Genomic DNA, 23,663 nt, shown 5'->3' on the forward strand with positions numbered 1-23,663 from the left:
GATGCCTCATGTAAAACAAAAAAATGTTGCCTTTCTAAACCAAAATAAGTCGACATCTCTCCAAATGATTGAAACTTGCCCAGTCTTTGCTGGGAGTACTCAAAAGGCAAAAAAAAAACAATGCCTGGCATTGTATTCTGGAGGTTGTAGTCCACCCAATGAGAAGAAGAACTACAGCGACCAGAAGGCACTGCCGTCTAATTTGCGCCTGCGCGGGTCCGTGGTGCAGGCTGGGTAGCAGCTTGCCCTTGCTCGATCTGCCGGCGCGGGCGTTAAACCGACGGAACAAATCGTAAAGCAAAACCGACGGGATGTTCGCCGCCAGGATCCGCTCGATGTTCCGTCCCAGCACTTTGCACCTAGCCCGGGTAGCTCTCGCCCGAGGCTACGCAGAAGCGGCGCCGTCGGCCTCCGCGGCTGTCAAGATGTCCTTTACGTTCGCCTCTCCCACCGAGGTGAGGCGTGAGGCCTCGGCCTGGCGGGCGGGATTCGAAGGGTTCGGTGAGGGAATGTGTATAAAACATGTTGAGCATGAGTTTCCCCTTTTATATGTGTTTTACATTTCTTTCCGATGATCGCCGGGTCAGGATAGTTTTAGGCCTCTGAGGCCCTGAGGGAGGCAAACTGAAGTCCACCGTCACACGTATTTACAGCAGAGGTGGGTCATCTCGGGCATACAAGGGAAAACATCGCAAAAATGGGCGTTTCATGTAGTTTTGGAATTGATGCCTTTCTACTTTTGCTTTAATTGCATCAATTACTTTCTTTACTTTGTGCTCAATTCATTTGAAGCCTGAATCCTATGTATTGGTTGCTATCTCTTTAACTGATTAATTCTTCGTCTCTTCCATCCTCTTCCACTGTGCTCCTATGTTGGAAGGGAGAGTCAGCCTCAGGACAGACATGTCTCTGCGAAAGCCTCTTAATGGGAACCTGGATTAAGCAGTTGGTGATGGGTAAGGTTACTAGGCAGCATTGGACTTGGCCCAGTAGGGTGTCACTAGCTGGCACAGTGTTCAGCTCCATTTGCAATTCCACAGATAATGAAGTAGTCCATACAGCAAAACCTGGACAACACCCAGGCTTGGGCTGATAAATGGCAAGTAATATTTGCACCAAACAAGTGCCAGGCAATGACCATCTTCAACAAGAGAGAACCAAACCATGTCCCCAAGGCATTACCATCACTGAATTCCCCACCATCAACATCCTGGGGGTCACCATTGACCAGCCACCTAAATGCTGTGGCTATTAGAACATGTCAGAGGCTGGATATTCTGCAGCGTGTCGCTCATTCCCTGCCTCCCCATAGCCTCTCCACCACCTACAAGTCAGGAGTCTGATGGAATATTCTCCACTTGTCTGGATGGGTGCAGCTGCAACAATACCCAAAGCTGAACACCATCCAAGACAAAGCAGTCTGCTTGATTGACACCCCATCCACCAACTTAAACATCCACTCCCTCCACCACTGGCATATCTTGGCTGCAGTGTGTACTATCTATAGGATGCACTGCAGCAATTCACTAAGGCTTCTTCGGCAGCACCTACCCATGCTACGACCTTCACCACCTATAAGGACAAAGGCAACAGGTGCACGGGAACACCATCACCTCCAAGTTCCGCATCAAGTCACACACAATCCCAACTTGGACGTGTATCATTGTTCCTTCATTGTCGCTGGGTCAAAATCCTGGAATTCCCTACCTAACTGCATTGTACGATTACCTTCATCACAAGGACTGCACTGTTTCAAAAAGGTGGCCTGCCATCATCATCTCAAGGGCTGTTAGTGATTTGCAGTAAATGCAGGCTTTGCTATATCCTGAGAATGAATATTTTTTTAAAAGCTGTCCAGCCTATAGGTCTTTCCACTTTGTTTAAGATGCCAATGATTGAAGCTGATGAGGAAAGCTGAGTCTTGAGACAACAGCTGCTGGAAGGCATTACCTGGAGACTGGGTATGTGAACACAAGCTCAGATATAAAGGGTTTAGTGCAGGGGCAGATTTACGCATTGACCTATGGGGCCCATACTCGGCCCCAGCCAAATAAGGGGCCTCTGGTAAAACTCACCACATCACATAAAAACTGCATGCAACCACTGAGTCAGTTTAGTTAAGCGTAGTATACAGTGATAATTTGCTTTATTATTAATGCAGTGCGTAAACATTCTATGGACCCATTTCTTCAAGCATTTTACTACCTATTTGTGTTTTAATGGATCGGGGGAGGGTTTGTGTTGGAGTGTGGAGGGGCGCCGAATGTTCTTGATGCACAGGGCCCCAAGAATTCTTAATCCAGCTCTGGTTCGGTGCAGAGGCATGCAGTCACTGATGAGGCCCTGTACATGCAACCTGTAGAAGCACTGATTGCTGAGTCGTGTGTGGTGTTTGCCCATACTATGGTCAAAAGGATGGTGGCAATGTGTAATTTTATAATTTGTGTAGCTTGCCTTGTGCCACTCAGAAGGAGCTCCTTTATTAAGCAAGGATGTCAAGGCCATGAGGGTTGCAGATAAGATTCACTAAGATTGATGATAAATTGGGGCATTTTTCATTAGAAAAATAAAACAGGTGAGATCTCCACCAGTCACAGTTAAAAATCATATTGGATTTGAGAATTTTTATGCATAAATTTGAGATGTACAAATTTGTGGCTGTATATTTTTGTTGCAATAGGGCAGTGTCAACAGAAATTGAATGCTTGTACAAAATCATTCAAAGTAGTTTTCATTTTGCATTATCACATTTGGACACTAGCAATTGATATTCTGATTTTAGTAGCCATTTACATTCTGTGACCTGTGACATAACATGTAAAAAAAAATGTATGTCTGTTTTCATTAAATTCCTACCTGTGAGAATGAATCTTGTCGCAAAGTCACTATATTCAGTCTTTTTAGAAAGCGAAAACAATAGACATGAGGGTGATAACTATAGTTTTAATTCCTTAAGACCTATGATTTGTTAAGTACATACTGAGCAAAAACAGAAAATGCTTGAAAATACACAGCAAGTCTGCCAGCGTTTGACGAAAAAAACACAGGTTGTCATTTTGGATGGAGATCCTGTGTGCTGCTGAGTCTGTTTCTGCCAACAGTAGTTAAGATTAGAAGCAGTACATCTTAATTGCTGGACAAAGAGGAGAATGGACGAATGCTGTATCTGCTTTGGTTACATGAGAAATTATTTCTGGAAGAGCAGCCAGATAAAAGTGAGCAAGTGTGTCAGAGGCAACACTCTCTGAAAAGCTGGGAGGGTAAGAGAAGTTGTACTTGATGCTAGAATTATGTTGCAAACGGTAAATGCCTTGGCTAGTGGGTTGAGCAGGACAAGAGGTCCCTGCTATCGTGAGTGGAGGTGTGAGCAACAGGACATATGTAGGCAAGGGTCTTGTTGACAATGGTGAGCGAAAAGAATAAAAAGGGCATTTCAGAAGCTCTGGCTCAAAAAGTAATGTCATCAGAGCAGATATGACTTTAATATTATAGTGCTGAAGTTGTATGCATATTGATAGGGAAATGGTGTTGCATAATTTAAAAGTTAGAGGTTATTGCTTCTGTCAGAGTGTAAAAAAGGACACTGGTGCTATTGGGAAACCTAACTCAGGATAAATTTTAATTATCTTTTGAGCTACAGATTTATTGTTGCATTTCTGAGGCCAGTAAACGCTCCAAAAATTACTTTAGGCAGTACTGTCACTTTAGTCATGGGCATAACCAGAACAATATTTTATACAATCATATCCTTGAAATCACTCCCTGATATTCAAGGAAAAAATCTCATTGTACACTGAGCATATACTGACAGCAATTGTCAGTGCATTCATTCCATGTCATTGACCTGTGGTATTACAAAACACAAGGGTTTATTGATTTCATTACTCCAGGTTTTTAAGAAACCAATACTTCCAGCTCAGGGAGAGCATGGGCTATCAGCAGTGTAAAGCTCTAAATATCCCCCCTCCCAACCAAAAAGAGAGCCCTATAATTGTGTAATTTTTGATTCAGGGAAATTCTGTGCTGCATTTTTTGTTTTGCTAATTTTCTGCCCTTTCCTGAAAGTGTTGACCCTTTGCTAGGGCATAGATTCAGTGGCACTGGTTGCACCCTTGTACCTACATGAGTGGTCATTCTTCAATAGTGTCAACAGGCAGTTGACCCCTTCAGGCATCACATCTAATTCAGTCTCAGTCTTGCCCTTGCGATATCCGTGCATAAACTTCCAGTAAGAGTGTCTCGATTGGGAGTGAAATGCTTAATAGATTTTCCTTTCCCTACATTTAGGGTAATGAGGTCAACTGTAGGATTTCTATCTGTTCACTAGAGATTGACTAGCTCAGCACAGACTGAGGACAGAACGTATGACCTTTCTAGTATGTGTGGCTTATGGGAAAAGTATATTTTAGTTGACAACTTTTTTTGTGGTAGTTGCTTTTGAAAGGTACTACCCTGTATTTATATATTTACTAAATTTCTAACTGACCTACAATGTTACGTAAGTTTTGACTTTAAGAGGGCAAAGGTGAGGGGTGCTGAGACTTATGTGGCAGTTTTCTTGGCTGTTAATTTGTTTCTTCTTATCAGGTGTTTTATGATGAAGCCAGCGTGAAGCAAGTAGATGTTCCAACGCTGACGGGAAACTTTGGCATTCTCCCTGCTCATGTACCCACGCTGCAGGTGCTAAAACCTGGAGTTGTAACGGTCTTTGATGAAGAGGGTGAACAGATCAAGTATTTTGGTACGTCAATTTCAGTATTTACAGTAGGAATAATTTTAAAATGGAATTTTAAGCTTTCCATATTATTGCAGTGCCATTTTCTACTGTTAATTGTATAAACTATAGCCAACGAAGTGATATTTTTACACCAGCTGAGCATCAGTATGGTGAATGTTTGTAGCAAAGTATTTTAATTTTCATCTAACACTGAAGTGAGTGCTAAAATGTCCGAATCCCTCGTGCGTTTTTTTGCATTAATGCCTTTTTGTAATCTTAACGATGCTAGCACTGTTGCAGGCTCTTATGCAGCATGCATTTTTTGATTACTAGCTGTAGTAACTCATTCACTGGCAGAAAAGGTTTTCGTAGGCTAGCTCCAAATGTAAAGGATAAGTGCTTACATCCAACACTGACACACTTAAATGAATAGGAACCAAATGAAATGAATACACATTTCCTTTTCTCAAATGTGCAACTAGTTTGAAAACTATTGGATATTGAAATGGAAAAGCTGAGTTCAGAAAATAAAAATGAAGTACAATTATTATGTAAAAGCAGTTTTTTAAAAATAAGGTTCAGAAAGTAAGCAATGGTTAAGGCTCCAATCTAGGAACCTGTGTATTTGGAAGTATGTATTTGTATTTCTGAATGTTGCACTGATTTTGAAAGTTAGGCAGTTGTCATCTTCATTACCAAAAACATAATGGAAAGATGGTGTTATATGATTCTCTTTTATATGATCATTGAAATCACAGCACAGATTGAGGCCATTTGACCCATCACACCTGTGCTGATGCTAGTTATTCATCTGGAGTTATCTACACTCATACTATTACCCTGCCCTTTCCCTGTATCTTTCTGTATTTTTTCCAAATATTTATCCAGTTCCCTTTTAAACAGTACTGTTGTCTCTGCTTCAATAGTCATTTGTTGTAAAGTATTCCATTATGAAGGCCCAAAGAAGAAAATAATTGCCATGGACTCTGTTTAGGAAGTTCAGATAATTATTATAGTGCAGAATATCAGTTTGCATGCACTCAGTCATAGAATTTGTAGCACATCTATTTCAGCATTTGGCTCATCATTACAACTTGTAGCAAACAATTCTATAGTAACGCACCTCTCCGTGTTTTTTCTAAGTGAAGTATATTTTAGTTCTGTCGTTTTTTATGATTGCAAACAATTTGTCTTTAGTTATTGACTTGTGTTTTCAGGATTCATACTATAGTTGTTATATCTATTTGCAATACTAGGGAAGAGAGTTTGTTACTGTAATAGGTTTCATTTTTCTGAATTTGTACAACCTAGTGTTTCCATAAAAGGTTTCCAAATTTTTTGGTTGGTTCTCCAATCAGTTTTTAATTGATTAACCACTGCATCTGATCACATGTGGCCTGCAGTGACCTGGAGAACATTTGCCCTTTATACTCCCAATTGTTTTGAAGAGGGCATCTAGTGGCAGAAAAGTAGAATAGCAATACCAAAAATAAATGACCAGCATTCTCGCTTACTTGGCTGCTTTTTTTCCATGTTTATTTTTTTGTTTCTTTATCTGCTGTCCAGGTTTCATTTAACCTCAAACTACAAAACAAACACCTAAATAGAATTAGTTAGGAAAAATTGCAAATATTTTAACTCTGACTGTTCTCATTCCTATTCCCATTCCCTCTATTAACTTTGACCCATTTTTTCCCCTATCTATTTCTAATAACCGAACCTACCTACCCTCTTTTTAAATGTCTAAACTTTTTGTTAGGCAAGGGTATTAAGGGTTAAGGAACCAAGGTGAGTAGATGGAAAATCTGGGGAACTGTCTTTCTTGCGTGCAACTTTGACAGTGAAGAAACACAACGGACAGGATGAAGTAATTAATTTGCTAAATGATGCTGTTGACAATCATTTCTCATTGCAAGGCCTGCCTCTGAGTTCACTACTTTGAAAAATTAAATCCAGACTTTTTGTTAGAAATTATTTGTGAATATCTTGCCTTCTGTCCAACACAAGTAAAAGTTCAATATTCAATTAATATTTACAGAAATATACATGGAAACATAAGTAAGGTCTGTTTTGTAGGGCTGCATAGTTGGATCTACAACTGAAAAGGAGAAAAAATGCCTGTGTAGAGTTTTGTTTACTGGTCCTGCTTTGTAACTTTAAGAATGATTAAATACTTAATACAATATGCTTTTACTAGTGAAAGTGGTAGTTATTTGAGCTTGTTTTTGAAATAAGTACTTTTAATTGTTTAAAGTTGCCAAGAAACTGATGAAAATTTTATTTGCAAGGAAGTGTGGCTGTTGAAAACTGGGATGACTTTAAACTGTAGTTCAACAAATTGAGATGCTGTCTGTTGTGACACGCAACTCTGCTAATGTTTTATTCACATTAGAAATAAAAGGACTTTTTGGCAAAGAGTTGCATGTATCTCCAGGTGAAAAGGTAATTGAAAAACACCGGAGTGAAGTACCTTTTGATCTGTCAATAGTAACTTTCTAAAGGGAATTGGATAAATACTTGAAGGGTAAGAGCAGCGGAGTGGGACTAATTGGATAGCTCTTTCAAAGAGCCAACACAGACGCAATGGGCCGAATGGCCTCCTGTACTGTAGCATTCTATGATTCTATGAGGTACAGATCAGCCACGATCTAATTGAACAGCAGAACAGGCTGGAGGGTCTGAATGGCCTACTCCTCTTCCTATGCTGCTAGCCCCTATCATTCATTTTTGGAGGTGGGAGCAACTTTCAAAAACTGAGTTTAGATTTAACTAGAAACTGAATCAAAAAGCAGTATATTTTCACAACCTGATCAAACGCCTGAACACCAATTAATGCTTTGCATGTGATGTGATTGTGTCAATATCTGACATTTTTGTGCATCAAGTAGAATGTGGTAGCTGCAGATAAGCTACCTTGTCAATGTCACACGGGGCAAAAGAGCACATGAATGAGTAAGTTCTACTGCAGCATATCAAGAGCTAAAAATACTAAAATGTGCCTTCAGTGTTCTTGGTGAGGAAAATCAACAAGATCGTCCACTCCTGATTGCTAACTAGTGACTCCTATTGAAAAGTGCACAGTTGTGAACATAGGGTAAGGAAAGATTGTGCTCTGTGGTGGTCTCCCCAGTCAAATAGCTTGGTTGCTGTTTAGACTTCGACATGATGAATGATGGCAAGCATCCTCTTGCTGTACCCCAGCAAGAAGCAGTGCCTTCTAAAGAGGAGGAGACAAAATCTTAAATGCTAAATAAAATTCAATCCTTTTCATATTAGATATGAGCTATATTCATGTATTTATGCTGATTTATGGTTGCCTTAGATTTTGACAAAATGTCAGACTTTATTAGTCAGATTTGTTTTTGAATTTAAAAAAATGTGGCAATTTTTTTCTAATGCTGCAAAAACAGTAGCCAATAAGTAAAGGAAGCCACTATTTTACAGTAAAATCATATATTTTTGACTGGACTTTTTTTAACAATAAAAACACATTTTTGGACGATTTTTAGAGCTACTTCAGTCATCACATGGCAGGGAATTTTGTGAGCTTTGCTGGCACTTTAATTTTTTTAAAAATCCATTCATTTATTTTGTCCATACTCTACCCTTGCAGTAACACTAACCACGTATCGATATGGTACAGAACGATTCAGTTGAGCAAGTCTAGCTGGGTTTTGTTCTATGAAGACTAATAATGTTTGGTTTGACTAGCTGGGCAATGCATATCATCTGAAAAGGGAAAAATGGCTTTTGCTTTCCTTATGGCTAAGCAGAGAGGCTGATCAGCCTTCAGTTCCAAAACTATGTGCTGGTATACTTGTCTGTCTGAGGGAATGTAAATGTTAAAAACATTAACTCTTGCCCTTGCTTAGCATATATTGCATTTTATAGCTTGCGGGTTTATTCTTGACAGTTGTAGGAAATGGTAGAGTACAAATAGCAATCCTTAGTATTGTCACTTCTCATCGATAAAATCAAATATTTAATTGTAAAATGCAGCTTTACTTCTGCTAATTTTGAATCTGTTAATTGAACTTGAATTCACTTGCGTTAATTCCTGGCTCATTGCAGGTTCACACCTTCAGTAGTAACATCAATACAAAATTCAAGTAGTCCCACTTCCACTTACTTGAGTTGTACAGTTCAGTGCATAAATATAGCCCTTTGCTCAGTGTTGCTTATACTACATGTGTACTATATATTCTTGACTCTAGTATCCTGGCATAATCTTTTAAAATACTGATATGGCAATTTATGTTTTTACCCACAGTTTTTAATCACTTTTCCTGTGCTCATGATTATTTTGGCCACGTGGAGACTTGCCTGTAAACTAGGTTAATTCGCAGTGGCCAAATTTATGCAAAAAATTATGTAAATAAAGCCACTTATTTTGGATTTTAAAACTATAGCCCACAGGTTATTTTTGAAAAATCATGGAAAACACATCATGGCTCACAGGAAAAAAGCACTGGATCTAATGTGCTATGTTAGTTGCAATGATTTCTGTTACCCAATAGTGCTTGTCATAATTACTGTATGTTAGTATTTTCTTTTAGTTTTATTGTCATTTTCAGGGGCATTTACCATTCTGGATATATTGTTGAGGCACATGTTGTGTTTGAGCATGTCTTTATGGTATTAGTTTGTGGTGAGGTTGAAGATCAGCCATGATCTGATTGAACGGCGGAGCAGGCTGGAGGGGCCGTATGGTCTACTCCTGCTCCTGTTTCTTATGCTTTTATGATCACTCATTGGCAGTGTAAAGTGCTGTTCTAAATGGCACATGTGCTATACTAAGAATAATAAATGCCAGAGATGTGTTTAAGAATGCATGCCCTTGGCTCAACAAAGTGATGGCAGCATGCTAATGACCAGAGCTGCAGGAGGAATAGGTGAAAGATACCAGAAATTAATATAATCAATCAAACTCAGATTTACACTATTGAAAAATGTTGTTTTTCTTTCCAGTGAGCAGTGGTTCTGTGACAGTGAATGCAGACTCTTCAGTTCAGCTCTTAGCTGAAGAGGTAGCAGCTCTGGATGAATTAGATATAGCTGTAAGTACAAATTTATATAATTGTTTGCCAGCTATGATTGAAAATGTTGCCTGATCCTGTCGGACATTGAGATTGTGCTATATTGCACTGTTTGGATCTCAGGCCTTTATTATGTGATTCAGGATTGCCATGAGAATTAGTAACACGGGTATTACTGCCCAGTGCCTACATAAATGACTGCACTTCTAAAGTAATTTATATGAAGTGCTTTGAGGTATTTCTCAGAAAAGTGACAAGGTGCAATTAAGTGCAAATCTTTCTCTTTTTCAGTATATGAGATAGTTGGTTTGTTTCTCTTCTGCTTCTTTCTCCCTTTTTTCCTTTCTTTATCTGTCTCTTGTGCTACCTCTGCAAGTTGAGTCAGTTTGTTCCTAAATGGAGGCATAGCTTACCCATACTATTCAGCAATCATGAAACTGTTCTGTAACCTACAGCCATTTTGTGCTAATAGAGACATAGTTTGCCTATATTTAAAGGTGCTTTTATGCTGGAGGATTGCAGCCAACTATAAATTGTGATCTTCCTATGGTGGCTGCATTTTTAAATATAAGGTGGGAGTTGCAGGAAGTCAGTAGAATAGACCTACAACAATTAGGTCTCTTCCAGACGAGTAAATGCAGGGAGTCGACCCCTTGCATTTGCAGTTTGACTGGATTGTGATGTTATCAGAAATTTGTTGCACATCTGCTTTGCTAATCTAATCGTGGCAAGATTCTATGCTGATAATTTTGGCCTCTGTTTTCTTGATTAGAGCAGTATCTTCTCTCAGGAGTATGGATAAGCTGCCTCCATTAGTATGAAACTGACTCAACCCGTGGCATTAGGGAAAGACCACAGTGTATCCAATCACTGTTTAAAGCATGTGCAATAACATTGGCCATACCATGTCGATCCTGATATGCTTTATGAATCTAATGATAAATGCAAAACTGTGTATCTTGATGATGTGGAGATGCCGGTGATGGACTGGGGTTGACAATTGTAAACAATTTTACAACACCAAGTTATAGTCCAGCAATTTTATTTTAAATTCACAAGCTTTCGGAGGCTTCCCCCTTCGTCAGGTGAACGATGTGAAATGAAATCCTCGAAATGAAATCGCATTTATAATTCACAGAACAATGCTTGGTGAGTACAGACAGTTTTTTCAACTGCCCGTTGCCAAGGCAATCAGTGTGCAGACAGACAGGTGTTACCTGCCAGGTCTCACAGAATATACAAATCACCAAAAAAAAAACAACAAACAAAAAAAAACAGAGATAGAGAGGTAGAAACATAGAAAAGGCAGCAACTGACCCGTTATATTAAAAACAGATAACATTTGTTCGCTGGTGGGGTAACGTGTAGCGTGACATGAACCCAAGATCCCGGTTGAGGCCGTCCTCATGGGTGCGGAACTTGGCTATCAATTTCTGCTCGATGATTTTGCGTTGTCGTGTGTCTCGAAGGCCGCCTTGGAGAACGCTTACCCGAAGGTCGGTGGATGAATGTCCATGACTGCTGAAGTGTTCCCCGACTGGGAGGGAACCCTCCTGTTTGGCGATTGTTGCGCGGTGTCCGTTCATCCGTTGTCGCAGCGTCTGCATGGTCTCGCCAATGTACCATGCTCTGGGGCATCCTTTCCTGCAACGTATGAGGTAGACAACTTTGGCCGAGTCACAGGAGTATGAACCATGCACCTGGTGGGTGGTGTCCTCTCGTGTGATGGTGGTATCTGTGTCGATGATCTGGCATGTCTTGCAGAGGTTACCGTGGCAGGGTTGTGTGGTGTCGTGGACGCTATTCTCTTGAAAGCTAGGTAATTTGCTGCGAACGATGGTCTGTTTGAGGTTGGGTGGCTGTTTAAAGGCGAGTAGTGGAGGTGTGGGGATGGCCATAGCGAGGTGTTTGTCCTCATTGATGACATGTTGAAGGCTGCGGAGAACATGGCGTAGTTTCTCCGCTCCGGGCAAGTACTGGACGACAAAGGGTACTCTGTTGGTTGCGTCCCGTGTTAGTCTCCTGAGGAGGTCTATGCGATTTTTTTGCTGTGGCCCGTCGGAACTGTCGATCGATGAGTCGAGCGTCATATCCCGTTCTTACTAGGGCGTCTTTCAGCGTCTGTAGGTGTCCATCGCGTTCCTCCTCGTCTGAGCAGACCCTGTGTATTCGCAGGGCCTGTCCATAGGGGATGGCCTCTTTGACGTGGTTAGGGTGGAAGCTGGAAAAGTGGAGCATCGTGAGGTTGTCCGTGGGCTTGCGGTAGAGTGAGGTGCTGAGGTGCCCGTCTTTGATGGAGATTCGTGTGTCCAAGAAAGAAACTGATTCTGAGGAGTAGTCCATGGTGAGCTTGATGGTGGGATGGAACTTGTTGATGTTATCGTGTAGTCTCTTTAGTGATTCCTTGCCGTGGGTCCATAGAAAGAAAATGTCGTCGATGTATCTGGTGTATAGTGTTGGTTGGAGGTCTTGTGCAGTGAAGAAGTCCTGCTCGAACTTGTGCATGAAAATGTTGGCGTATTGGGGTGCGAATTTGGTCCCCATGGCTGTTCCGTGTGTTTGGGTAAAGAACTGGTTATCGAAGGTGAAGACATTGTGATCCAGGATGAAACGGATGAGTTGTAGGATGGCGTCTGGAGATTGGCTGTTGTTGGTGTTGAGTATTGATGCTGTCGCAGCGATGCCGTCATCGTGGGGGATACTGGTGTAGAGTGCCGAGACGTCCATCGTGGTGAGAAGTGTTCCTGGTTCAAACTGGTCCGTGGGTACTGAGTTTTTGTAGGAAGTCTGTAGTGTCGCGACAGAAGCTGGGGGTTCCCTGTTCGATGGGTTTCAGGATGCCCTCGATGTATCCAGAGAGGTTCTCACACAGGGTTCCGTTGCCTGATACGATAGGACGTCCGGGTGTATTGGCTTTGTGTATCTTTGGGAGGCAGTAGAAGTCTCCCACGCGGGGAGTACGTGGGATGAGAGTGCGTAGGATGTTTTGAAGGTCTGGATCGAAGGTCTTGATCAGTTTGTTGAGCTGGTGGGTGTGTTCTTTGGTCGGGTCTGCGGGTAACCGTCTGTAGTGTTCCTGGTTGTCCAGTTGTCGGTATGCTTCTTTGCAATAGTCCGTTCTGTTCTGTATGACAATGGCTCCTCCTTTGTCCGCTGGTTTGATGACGATGTTGCGGTTGGTCTTGAGAGCGTTGATGGCGTTGCGTTGTGCTCGGGTGACATTCTGGACTGTCTTCTGAGTGCGGCTGATGAATCTGGCATTGACGCATTTCCTGATAGCTTGAGCATACATGTCAAGCTGAGGGCAGCGACCCTCCGGAGGAGTCCAGTTTGACTCTTTCCTCTTCGGTTGCTGTACCGCGGCTTCCTCTGTCTGCTGTTCCGGATCGTCGATTGTCTCATTGGGTTCGCTGCTGAAATCTTGGGGTTTGTGGTAGAATTCCCGGAGCCTCATTCTCCTGAAGAATTCCTCTGTGTCCGCCGCGAGACTAGTGGGGTCCATTTTGGTAGTGGGGCAGAAATTGAGCCCTCGGCTGAGAACTTCGATTTCGTCTGGTTGAAGGGTGTGGTCGGACAAATTGACAGTAGACTTCCCTGTGGTTGCAACCGTGGTACCAGGGGAAGCTTGGTCGATGCTGGTGGTGATGCCGAGTTTCTCAAGCTTCCTGCTCTTGGTTTTCATGTAGGCAGCGTAGTTCCGTTGCCTCGTCTGTTTGGCGGTGTAACGTAGCTGGTCTGCTGTGTCCTGAGTACAGGTTGAGAGTATGGACTCTATCTTGGTTTCGAGGTTGTGGCGTCTGCTGTAGAGTTGGTGTATGAGATGGTTGCGGAGTGTGCGAGAGGTACGGCGGCAGAGTCTCTCAGCGTAATCTGAGTTGTATGTGGACCTGAGTGGGTTCGTGATCTGGAGTCCTTTCGGGATCTTGTCTGCTTTCTTGCAGCTCTGTAAAAACTTGATGTCTGTGTCTAAATGCGCGATCTTCTTGGATATCCTTTCCACTGTGAGCCGGCAGTTTGTGGTGTCGATGGTAGTCATGATGTGGAGATGCCGGTGATGGACTGGGGTTGACAATTGTAAACAATTTTACAACACCAAGTTATAGTCCAGCAATTTTATTTTAAATTCACAAGCTTTCGGAGGCTTCCCCCTTCGTCAGGTGAACGATGTGAAATGAAATCCTCGAAATGAAATCGCATTTATAATTCACAGAACAATGCTTGGTGAGTACAGACAGTTTTTTCAACTGCCCGTTGCCAAGGCAATCAGTGTGCAGACAGACAGGTGTTACCTGCCAGGTCTCACAGAATATACAAATCACCAAAAAAAAAACAACAAACAAAAAAAACAGAGATAGAGAGGTAGAAACATAGAAAAGACAGCAACTGACCCGTTATATTAAAAACAGATAACATTTGTTCGCTGGTGTATCTTGATCACAGAGCATTTATTTCTCAGTGAACAAAGTACTTGAATTGAAGTTGTTAATCCCATTGTATGAATGTCATTCTGCATCGCAGCCATGAAGCTTACCGCCGGTACAAAGAGAATGAATTCCTCACATAAAAATGAAATTAATATTCTATTAAAATTCCTGTGTTTTAGCACCTCAAATCTAATCTCTTGTATCAGTTCACTAATGAACTGTTCGGGCTGCTGTGATTTTTTAGCATCATCTGAGCTTTCTCGATTAGATTACAGTTTTGTAGTCTTTCCCAGTTATCCTTTGTTTATATGCTCCATTTTGACTTTTTTTCAATAGAGTTTACATATCTGTCCTGATAGAGCTGAACATTTGCAACAATGCCAACATATCTGTCCTGATAGAGCTGAACATTTGCAACAATGCCATTAGAATGTGTTTCCATATTCTGCAAATTGCCCTATACACAGAGCAAACGTACATAACAAGTTACCCTGTTCTGTGCATGCAGATATATAATGGGGACTGGTAGATACAAAATAGATGAATGCCATTTGTGCACAATGGGATAAATTTGCAAATAAAAATTTTAAAATTGCAATTAATTATCTGTTTGTGTGAAAACATTGTTTTTTTGGGTAAAGGCAGTGCCTCAGTGTAGCACCAAATCATACAGACCAGAAGGACCCAGATTCAATTTCTGATCTGTTTTGTTAGCTGATCTTAGCTAGGGCAGCATTTGGGATGTGACCGTTTGCTGTTGCAAGCTGTCTTGGCTCACGTGAAGAATAACCACCTTGATGAGGTGCTAGTATTTGTCCCTGTACATTTGTACTCAAATAAAAGTTAGTGTCTTCAGGAGAGATGGTGCTGTACCTTAGAGTTGTGGCACTTTCTTTGTACTTGCAATTAACCCCCATTTGATCAGTTCTAAATGTCAGATGAGTGTCCAACTGAGCAGACATGCTTTCCTTGCAAGCAAATCCTAAGTGTGTCAACCCAATCATATCTTGGTTACCTTCAAGTGGTTGTTTAGTATGATAAGCTCTACCACCTACCTTCTTGGATGACTATTTGTCTCGGGTCTTATTTTGCTGTTGAGTTCTGAAATCCTGTGCTACTCTATGTAATTTGACCTGTTAAATGTTTTTGAAGCCAAAGACTCCCAAAAGATTATCATAATACTAGTTGACCTCACATTCTTAATTCAGAATCCTTTGTCACGTGTTGATGCTTCCTGACATGGACCTGAATCTAAGCACTTTAGTGTATTTGCTTGGGATTAGAAAGCACTAGAGTTCCTTTTATATTTAAGGAATTTAATGTCTTTAACATCTAAAAGTTTCATAACAGTTTTATATCTGAGTAAGCAAAATAAAAACATCTTTGTAGGCCTGCTTACTCTGAGTTATTAGACCGGGTAATGTGTGTACAGAATTGCAAAGATGTTGCCATATAAGGTTTTAATGAAGGTTTGGAATCTTTCAGATGGGTTTGAAGCTCTAATTCTACATCCTATGAAATGTTATTTTGTGGCCCACAGTTTGAAAATGGCTGAAAGATTGTGCAGACAAAAGAAGCATGTTCCTGCAGATTGGAATGGAGATTCCGTTTTTCAGGATCTTATTATGCGGACTAGACCAAAAATACTGGGTTTGCTGCTGGCTCGCATTTTAAAAGATCTGTGAGCAGTTATGGGTGCTTAAAGTTACAAGCCATATCTATTTTTTTCATGTCTTAGTGCTCCCAAGTTGTCGTTTCTATTTATAGCTCACATTTGTGTGCTATTGTAGTTAACTTGTAAGACAAAAGTGCTGGTTGTGAGTCAGGGTCCTATGTTAATGGCATTGCATCAAGGTTACAGAATAGGTACTATATAAAATTAATATCCTGTGCATAATTTTGTGTATCATTCTGATAGCTATTGAAGTGATATTTCAAAGTTGGACCTAAGCCACTAAATTATGTGATTTTTTGAGTGCATATGCCACATTATTGTGCCTTTTGCTTATTTAATGCTGCCTGCTGTGCTTTAGGGGCTGGTGATGCTAACAGGACTTAAAAGCAGTGCTTGAGTGATGGTGAAACAAGTTCTCAATCTCAGCTATGCCGATGCCGGGCATGAAATGGAGGCCGGGCACACCCCACATGCAGGGAAAACTGAACTGAGTTAGACTAGATATTTCTTGTTGCCAAAGGTTTGTGTTATTGGAAGCCTGATGGACATTGTTTGGCTACCAATTGAGGCATGGCTTGAGACTTGGGAAAGCAATATCATGCTTTTTTCTTTAAAGTCTTACTCTAACGTCCTATTAATGCTGAGGTTTTGTGCTATAATGTGGATTCTAAATGTGGATTTTGTGGCACTGTTCTAGTTATACCACTGATTCTCAGTGGTTTCATGGATATTATTTTACTTTGTGTATAGACGCTCACTACTTTTAATTTGAGAAGTTTCTTCTATGGCAAACAGGGCAGATCTGACTGAATCCAGACTCCTCCTCATGTTTTATTTCAAACTTAGTGCCCTGCAAAATGGACCTTGCCCCTTCATCTTGGTTTCTCAATTAAGAAAAAATGTACTGTGCTGCCTCTGGCTTAGACTGGGTATATTTTGAGCTGGGCCCAACTTGAGTTCCAGTTGTGGATAACATTGTATGCTGAAATGATATATTTTGCTATAAAATCTATATATAAAAATGGTTGGAAGCCTAGTAAAGCAATCCTATATTGAAGAAATGGCATCACTTTTCTGTTGATATTGAAAAGTATAAGAGGTATGGCCTCTGTTAAACCCCGGAACATCAAAGTAAATTTTGACCGTATCAAACTTGTGTGGCGGGGGGGCGGGGTGGTGATTGTCGTGTATAGAAATAGTACAAACCAGCATCTGTATTTTCAAATTGGATTAAATAAGTATTCGCGCATAGAAGCACAGCTGTTTGTGAATCATGTCATAATTTAATCTTGTGAAAAATCTGCCCCTAAAGGAATTAACAAATAGCTTGAATATTTTCCTTTCTACTGTTGCTGTTTAATTTTGTACTTGTGGGTGAATGTTTAATTCCGTGCTTTCCTTTTAGATAGGCCAATTAAACGGGTTTTAGAGCAGATTTTAAGATTAGAATAATAAACGTAGCAAGTATTTTAAAAGTATTGTGTAAAGTCTACCTGAACTTAAAGCAGTTTTAAATTATGCTATTAAGGAGATCAAAATTAAATGGCGCCATACCTCATTTTCATAAAAAGGTGCAGAAGATGTTTTGCTGCAGACTATGTTTTCAGTGCAATTGGTATTGAATTGTTAATGAAGGTTTTGAATTTTGTTGCAGGCTGCAAAAGCTAACCTGGAGAAGGCCCACGCTGAACTATCATCTGCCTCTGGTGAGATAGAACGGGCAGAGGCCTTAATTAATATAGAAGCTAATGAAGCAATCGTAAAAGCACTGGAGTAGCTTAACTATCAGGTAGGAGCTTATTTGAATTGATAGTTTTGTTGGTTCTAACCTGCTAGACAGATTTCTGATCTAGTTTGTATTGTAAAAAATGGAATTACTGCACACCTTCAACAGATAAGTGAGTTACAATAATTGATGGGTGAGATATACCAACAGAAGTGAGCTCTTATCTTAATTTCCAAGCATGTAAACATCAAGAATGAATCTGCTGATGTCTGCATTGTGCCCTTTTCATACTTTTAAAAATATCAACTCCATGTTCCACAGTTGTGCAAGTTAGTGGTCCACTTGTTTTAATACTATCTTCAGTGAAAGCACTATAAATAGTCAACCTCCTTTGAACATGAGCTCAGTCATACAAATTCTAGTGTGTCTTTTCAACAAAGATGTGATGATTTTGAAACTAATTCAGATGGTTGAACCCTGAAAATCTTGTTTATTGGAGGAGTTATGGAAAGTTGCATAATATCAGATTGCATACAGGTTTGCACATAAGTTTTGACTGTGAGGTGAAATAAGGTGGAGAGATATAATATCTAACTGGGGTCACTGGTCATGTGATCCCGCCCCGGGAGCACCCCAACAGCTACTCAGGCCAAGATCAACTAACTTGACACCGACTATCGATTGCACCTGAGCCTTTCTTATCTTCATAGCTTACAAGTTATGCACAGTGATTTTCACCAGTTGAGCCTTAGGGGACACTTGTATCATTAATTTTAATGTGCATTTGCAGGTTTTTGCTACTGCTAATTAGTTTAGATGTAACTGCACTGCTAATTTTCGACCACTAGATGAGACACTTCTTAAATTCTGTACTATGTAGTGCAACGTCTCTGCGGTATCGTAGTTTCTCCTTGCAGTGGGATACATTATTCTTGGCTGATTATATTTCATTTTTCTTGCAACATGTAAAAGCTACACTTAGAAACCTAAGTGACTATCAACAAAACCAGTTTCTATCTGAGTTTGACCTTTGATTTGTGCTGGATTAGCTGATCTCAGCTAGGTAGCATTGAATTCTACAGTTGGCCTCAGCAGTGTTGGACTAAGGGGTGGGTGGTGGAACTTAGCCAGGCTTCCTTCTCATACTAGTTATGTTGGGGCTACAGATGAAAATGCATTTGGGTGGACCAGATTGGGCTGAGTTGTGATTACCATATCTGTTGAATAGCCCAGAGATGCTCACTGTCTACTCTCACACATTGGCAAAAGGACGCTTAGGTAGTGTACGTGGAATTATCTTCAGAAGTGTGGAGAGAGGAGGAGGGGGGCAGCTGAGAATCCATCTCTAATTACAGGTTACTGGAACAATGGGAAATTTGGAGGGGGTGGTCTCAGCAATTTTGTTGACCTGGCCTTTCTTCACACAAATGTTAAATTTGTGGGGTGGAGAGAAGAATCTCTTTAATTTAAATTTATTTTTAAAACTGCTCCATCGCTCATAGTAATTATGGAGTGGTTTTATTCTAATTAGAGCAGAGAAGGTTATGGGGAGATTTAATCGAGGTGTTGAAAATCGTGAAGGGTTTTGATAGAGTAAATAAGGAGTAACTGTTTCTAGTGGCAGAAGGGTCAGTAACCAGAGGGCACAGATTTAAGATAACTGGCAAAAGAACCAGAGACGAGGTGAGGAGAATTTATTTTACGCAGCGAGTTGTGATCTGGAATGCACTGCTTGAAGGGGTGGTAGAAGCAGATTCAATAATAACTTTCAAAAGGGAATTGAATAAATACTTGAAGGGGAAAAAATTGCAGAACTATGAAGAAAGGGAAGGGGAATGGGACTAATTGGATAGCTCTTTCAAGCAGCCGGCGCAGACACGATGAGTCGAATAGCCTCCTTCTGAGCTGTATCGTTCTGTGATTGTTGCAGAACTGTTTTGGTGGGCTGCACTTTCACTAGTATGAAACTGGCTGTCCCTCAATTCCTATGGGTAAAAGGAAAGAGGCAGATTAAGTGAACAAGCAAGCCAAAAAAAATAAGAGTAGTTAAAAGGAAAAATTGCAGTAGTCGTATTCAGTAATATGATTATCATTGTGTTGACATTACTAAATGCCACTTCTGATGTGGTATTGATTGTTAGAAGCACTATTTTTACTTATGGTGTGGTAGTATATAGCTGATCTAAATGATTAATCTTTATAGCAAGGCAAATTTTTTAAAATTATAATCATCGGTGCTGATTTATTTTCCCAAGAAAGAGGTATTGAGTCTTGTGAATCTGGGGACAAAATGGTGGGAGGAATGGAGAATGAAGAAAATGTTCCAGTAATCCTAGGAATTCAAACATTTACTTTGGATTTTGTTGTGTAATTAATGTGGGATTGGTTAATAAAAATCACTCCACTTTTAGTTATAGATAACTGTTCTTGGATTGGAGAAAGTTCATTGTTTTTGTATAAATTTGCAGAGGGCTCTCAAGAACATCACTTGCAAATATGTTTAATTTACAGAGCCTACAATAAGGAAGAGGTTGAGGCCTGATCTGATCTTTAGTTTTTTAAATGGCAGTAGCATTTTTAAAAACCTGCAAAATAAGAGTTTCCTTTACATTTGCTGAGCATGCAGATCAGAACTGTGACTACTTTTTGGGCTTTCTGTAAAACTTTGCAGTTAAGGAGCTTACAGGAAGATTTGTGTTTACTTTGCACATTATAATGTCTCTGAAAGATCTCATAAAGTGCTTCACATACAATGAATTGCAGGTAGGCAGACATTGCAGCCGTTCTGTGCTCACCAAGATCTCACAAACTGCAATGAAATGAGTAACCAGTTGTTCTGTTTTTGGTATTTTTGATTGAGGGAGGAATAGTGGTCAGCATTTCCTGCTTTTTGAGCAGGGCTGTGGAATTTATCACCATCTGAATGGCTGACATGGGGAGATAGCTTTCATCCAAGGGTGGATTATAAATTTAGAACTGGCCCCTTTTTTATGCATAATGGAATATTGATACCATTGCAGCTCTCCTTAAAACCTGGTACATGGAAGATTGCATTTAGTCCCTAGCTACTTTCTACTGTTTTGAGTCATTCTAGTTTACAAAATATACCTTTTCTGGCTAGTGACTTCAAGAAAAAAAACATTGCCACCTACACTTTTTTTTCCTTACTTTGGATAATTTTCCAAACTCCTGTACTTTGCTGCAGTAGTTGTGGGAAAGTATTCCAATTAAACACAAAGCAGATTGTGCAAGTACAATGCATGTGTCCGGTTTCTTAGTTCCCAATGCCTCATTGTTAAGTTTCTATAGGGGTAAACAGTATTTTGTAAGTATGTATTGTAGGGAATAATAGATATTAATTAATGGTTTTAAGATGTTGTCATAAAGCACAAAATTAGTTCTAGAATTGTGGTCTGAACTCTAAATCACTTCCAAATTCTTTGTTTATAATATCTGTAGTATTGGGAGGTTTTTTTCCAAGGTATGAAATTCCTCTATTTTTCCCCAACTTATCGGATAACAACTAGCTAAAAGATCTAATGAGTGGCCTACTCTGAACCGGGTGCTAGGGGCTGTGCAAGAGTAGACCTGCAGCATTGTTTTTCTTTCTTGGTGTCTCCCACAGGAGATGGGGGAAATGAGTCCATTTCACTTGAGCCTTTTATAGCAGACTGAACTTTAAATAGGAAGAGTTGAGGCTATTTTACCTGCATGCACTATATTTTCAATCTAATAAGCCGCTTAATTACGTAACTATGATATTGTGTAATTTATTTGATGACCGTGTTATCAAATAAATTGCATTAGCTTAAACTCTGACTTTGTGGCAGTGTGATTTATACGTGCATATCATAGCTGTCAGATTAACAGTTAGACGTGACACTTATCAGCAAGACTGACTGAATCCATTTAAACATATGGAACCGTGTTTATTTTTCAGAGTGACATGCATCAAAATAGGTTACACTTTCAAACTGAAATGAGTGCGTGTCACTCCTGATAATTGACCCTTGGCAGGTCAGGTGTAGGAATGTGTATTTGAGATGGGATTCTGGTTTTTCGCCTGTGTCGTCATCTTCAGAACTCTAGGTGCTTTACATTTCATGTAGAATTGATCAACAAAATACAGGAAATAGCTAACCATCTTAATATATTATATAATGGTTAAAAACAACTAGTTTGTATAAGCAGTATATTTTCACATGTATTAAATGTTTATAGACTGAGAACAAATAAACCCATAGGGAAAAGCCTAGGGCAAGTAAAATTTTATTATTAAATCTAAATGGTGAGTGTCCCGGGATATTAATTTTAATACTTTCAAATTTTCTGACATTTGTTGATCCAGTTTTTTTCTCATTTTGTAAAGGGCAAAATCCTCATTTGTTTTTAAAAGCAAAAGCAGTAGAGATTGAAGTATAATACTTCCCCATGGAAACACTATTTTTGGACTCCTCAGTCATATACAGACTGAACCAGTCACCCAGCTCTCTTTGATCTTTATCTGGGACAAATATTTGCCATTTTTAGTTAGAAAGTGCTAACATCAGGGGTCTCTGAATGGGAAAGGGCCATCAGGTGACCTATGGCAAGTCACTCTAGCCATTCCTGTGAGTGGGTATTAGCATCTTTCCCAGTACTGGATGTCAGTCCTAGCGCTGAGATGAAAGTACATAGGTTCAGCCAAATTGGGATTCTAATACGCCAGATTTAAAGCACTTTGCCCAGGGAATTTGTATATCATTAAGGAAAAACTGGTTTTATTCATTTATTAAATGAGTTCAACTGGGGAACCATATGGGTGGAGACAGAGCAATGTATTAGGTCACTGTTCTTTCACCTTTAGAATCTGAATTTGATGGTTTGAAAGTCTCTGCTCCATTGGCTACAAAGGAAATGTGAAATGAGTTTGGCCATTTTCAACCTGTTCCTAGTGGGTGTAGGTCAAATAACAATAACTTTTGTTTTTATTATGCTTTTAACATGGTAAAAAGCACTTAGACCAGACAATTTTCATTTTATGGTGCCTTTAATGTAGAAAAATGTCCCAAGGCACTTCACAGAGACATAAGGGAAATAATAGACACTGAGCCAAGGAGAAAGATATTGGGAGGGGTGACCAGAACTTAGTTAGAGAGGTGGTGGTAATGGGATGCTCTTGGTGTTTATGTTAAGGCCTATTAGGGACAGTAGAGGAAGTTTTAGCATTTGCCTCCCTGCCCTGGGAGTGCTTGATGCAGTCACAGAGAGCTTAAGTGGAAAATAGTTATATTCGTAGCATTGATACCCTGCAACTTGATGAGTGCAAGCATTCAACCCAAAAAGCAAGTATGGATACACTGTTTATGACAAGGTATGGCATTGATCAGTCTTAATGCTTTGTGCAAGATTTGTATTTATTCTTACCACCTACTAGTTTTTAAAATATTTCTTTTTACAGACGTCCCTTCATATTGGCAGGAAGAGCTGTGTGTCATGAAGCTGATTGTTCGACCTTCATTTGGGAAGAAGACAACGCTTTGTACAGTTAAATGAGTTGAATTTATGCAAATAAACATATAACAACCAATCTGGTTGTTTTTTCTTAAACTTTTTTTATTTTTCAACTTTCTCCCATACCCAAGGTGTTGATTCCTTGCTGGGTATGGTTCCAAATGTGTTTTGGCAAGTGTGAGCCTAGCATAGTGAAATATATTGTAATAAATCTGCTCAAGTTATCTGCTGTAAAATCTAGTAATTTCAAATTGTCAGCTGAATTTCTTATTTTCCATTTGAAATGTTACAGGCATAAAGGGAAAACAGATTTTGTATGGTGACTTCACATTGTGTTGATTCAGCAAGAGAAGTATCGAGATGTCAAATTTGAGACTTTTCTTGACTGAATTTATAATGTGAACTATATTCCATTAACATATAATGTAAAAATCTTTGGATGATTTCCATAGAAGGTTTTCCCTTGCTGCCTCGGGGACTCAATTGGTAAGTGCACTGCCAGTATGAAATTGCACCACCAGGGAAGGTCACCGATTGATCTCTGATCTGTACTAAGCTCATCAAAGTTTGGGCACTACATTTGGTTCAGCAT

General features: G+C 40.0%; 1 protein-coding gene across 1 annotated transcript; it reads left to right on the top strand.

Annotated features, from left to right (window-relative positions):
* The first annotated feature begins 206 nt into the window (after window positions 1-206).
* atp5f1d (ATP synthase F1 subunit delta) lies at window positions 207-23,147 on the top strand. Its single transcript, XM_067968345.1, has 5 exons — window positions 207-455; window positions 4,588-4,741; window positions 9,686-9,774; window positions 17,507-17,641; window positions 23,019-23,147. The coding sequence occupies exons 1-4, from the start codon at window positions 312-314 to the stop codon at window positions 17,627-17,629; spliced, it is 510 nt and encodes a 169-aa protein (XP_067824446.1). The 5' UTR covers window positions 207-311; the 3' UTR covers window positions 17,630-17,641; window positions 23,019-23,147.
* Window positions 23,148-23,663: the final 516 nt, after the last annotated feature.

The sequence above is a fragment of the Heptranchias perlo genome, chromosome 29, assembly GCF_035084215.1.
Source record: "Heptranchias perlo isolate sHepPer1 chromosome 29, sHepPer1.hap1, whole genome shotgun sequence".
In the NCBI taxonomy this organism is placed as follows: Eukaryota; Metazoa; Chordata; class Chondrichthyes; order Hexanchiformes; family Hexanchidae; genus Heptranchias; species Heptranchias perlo.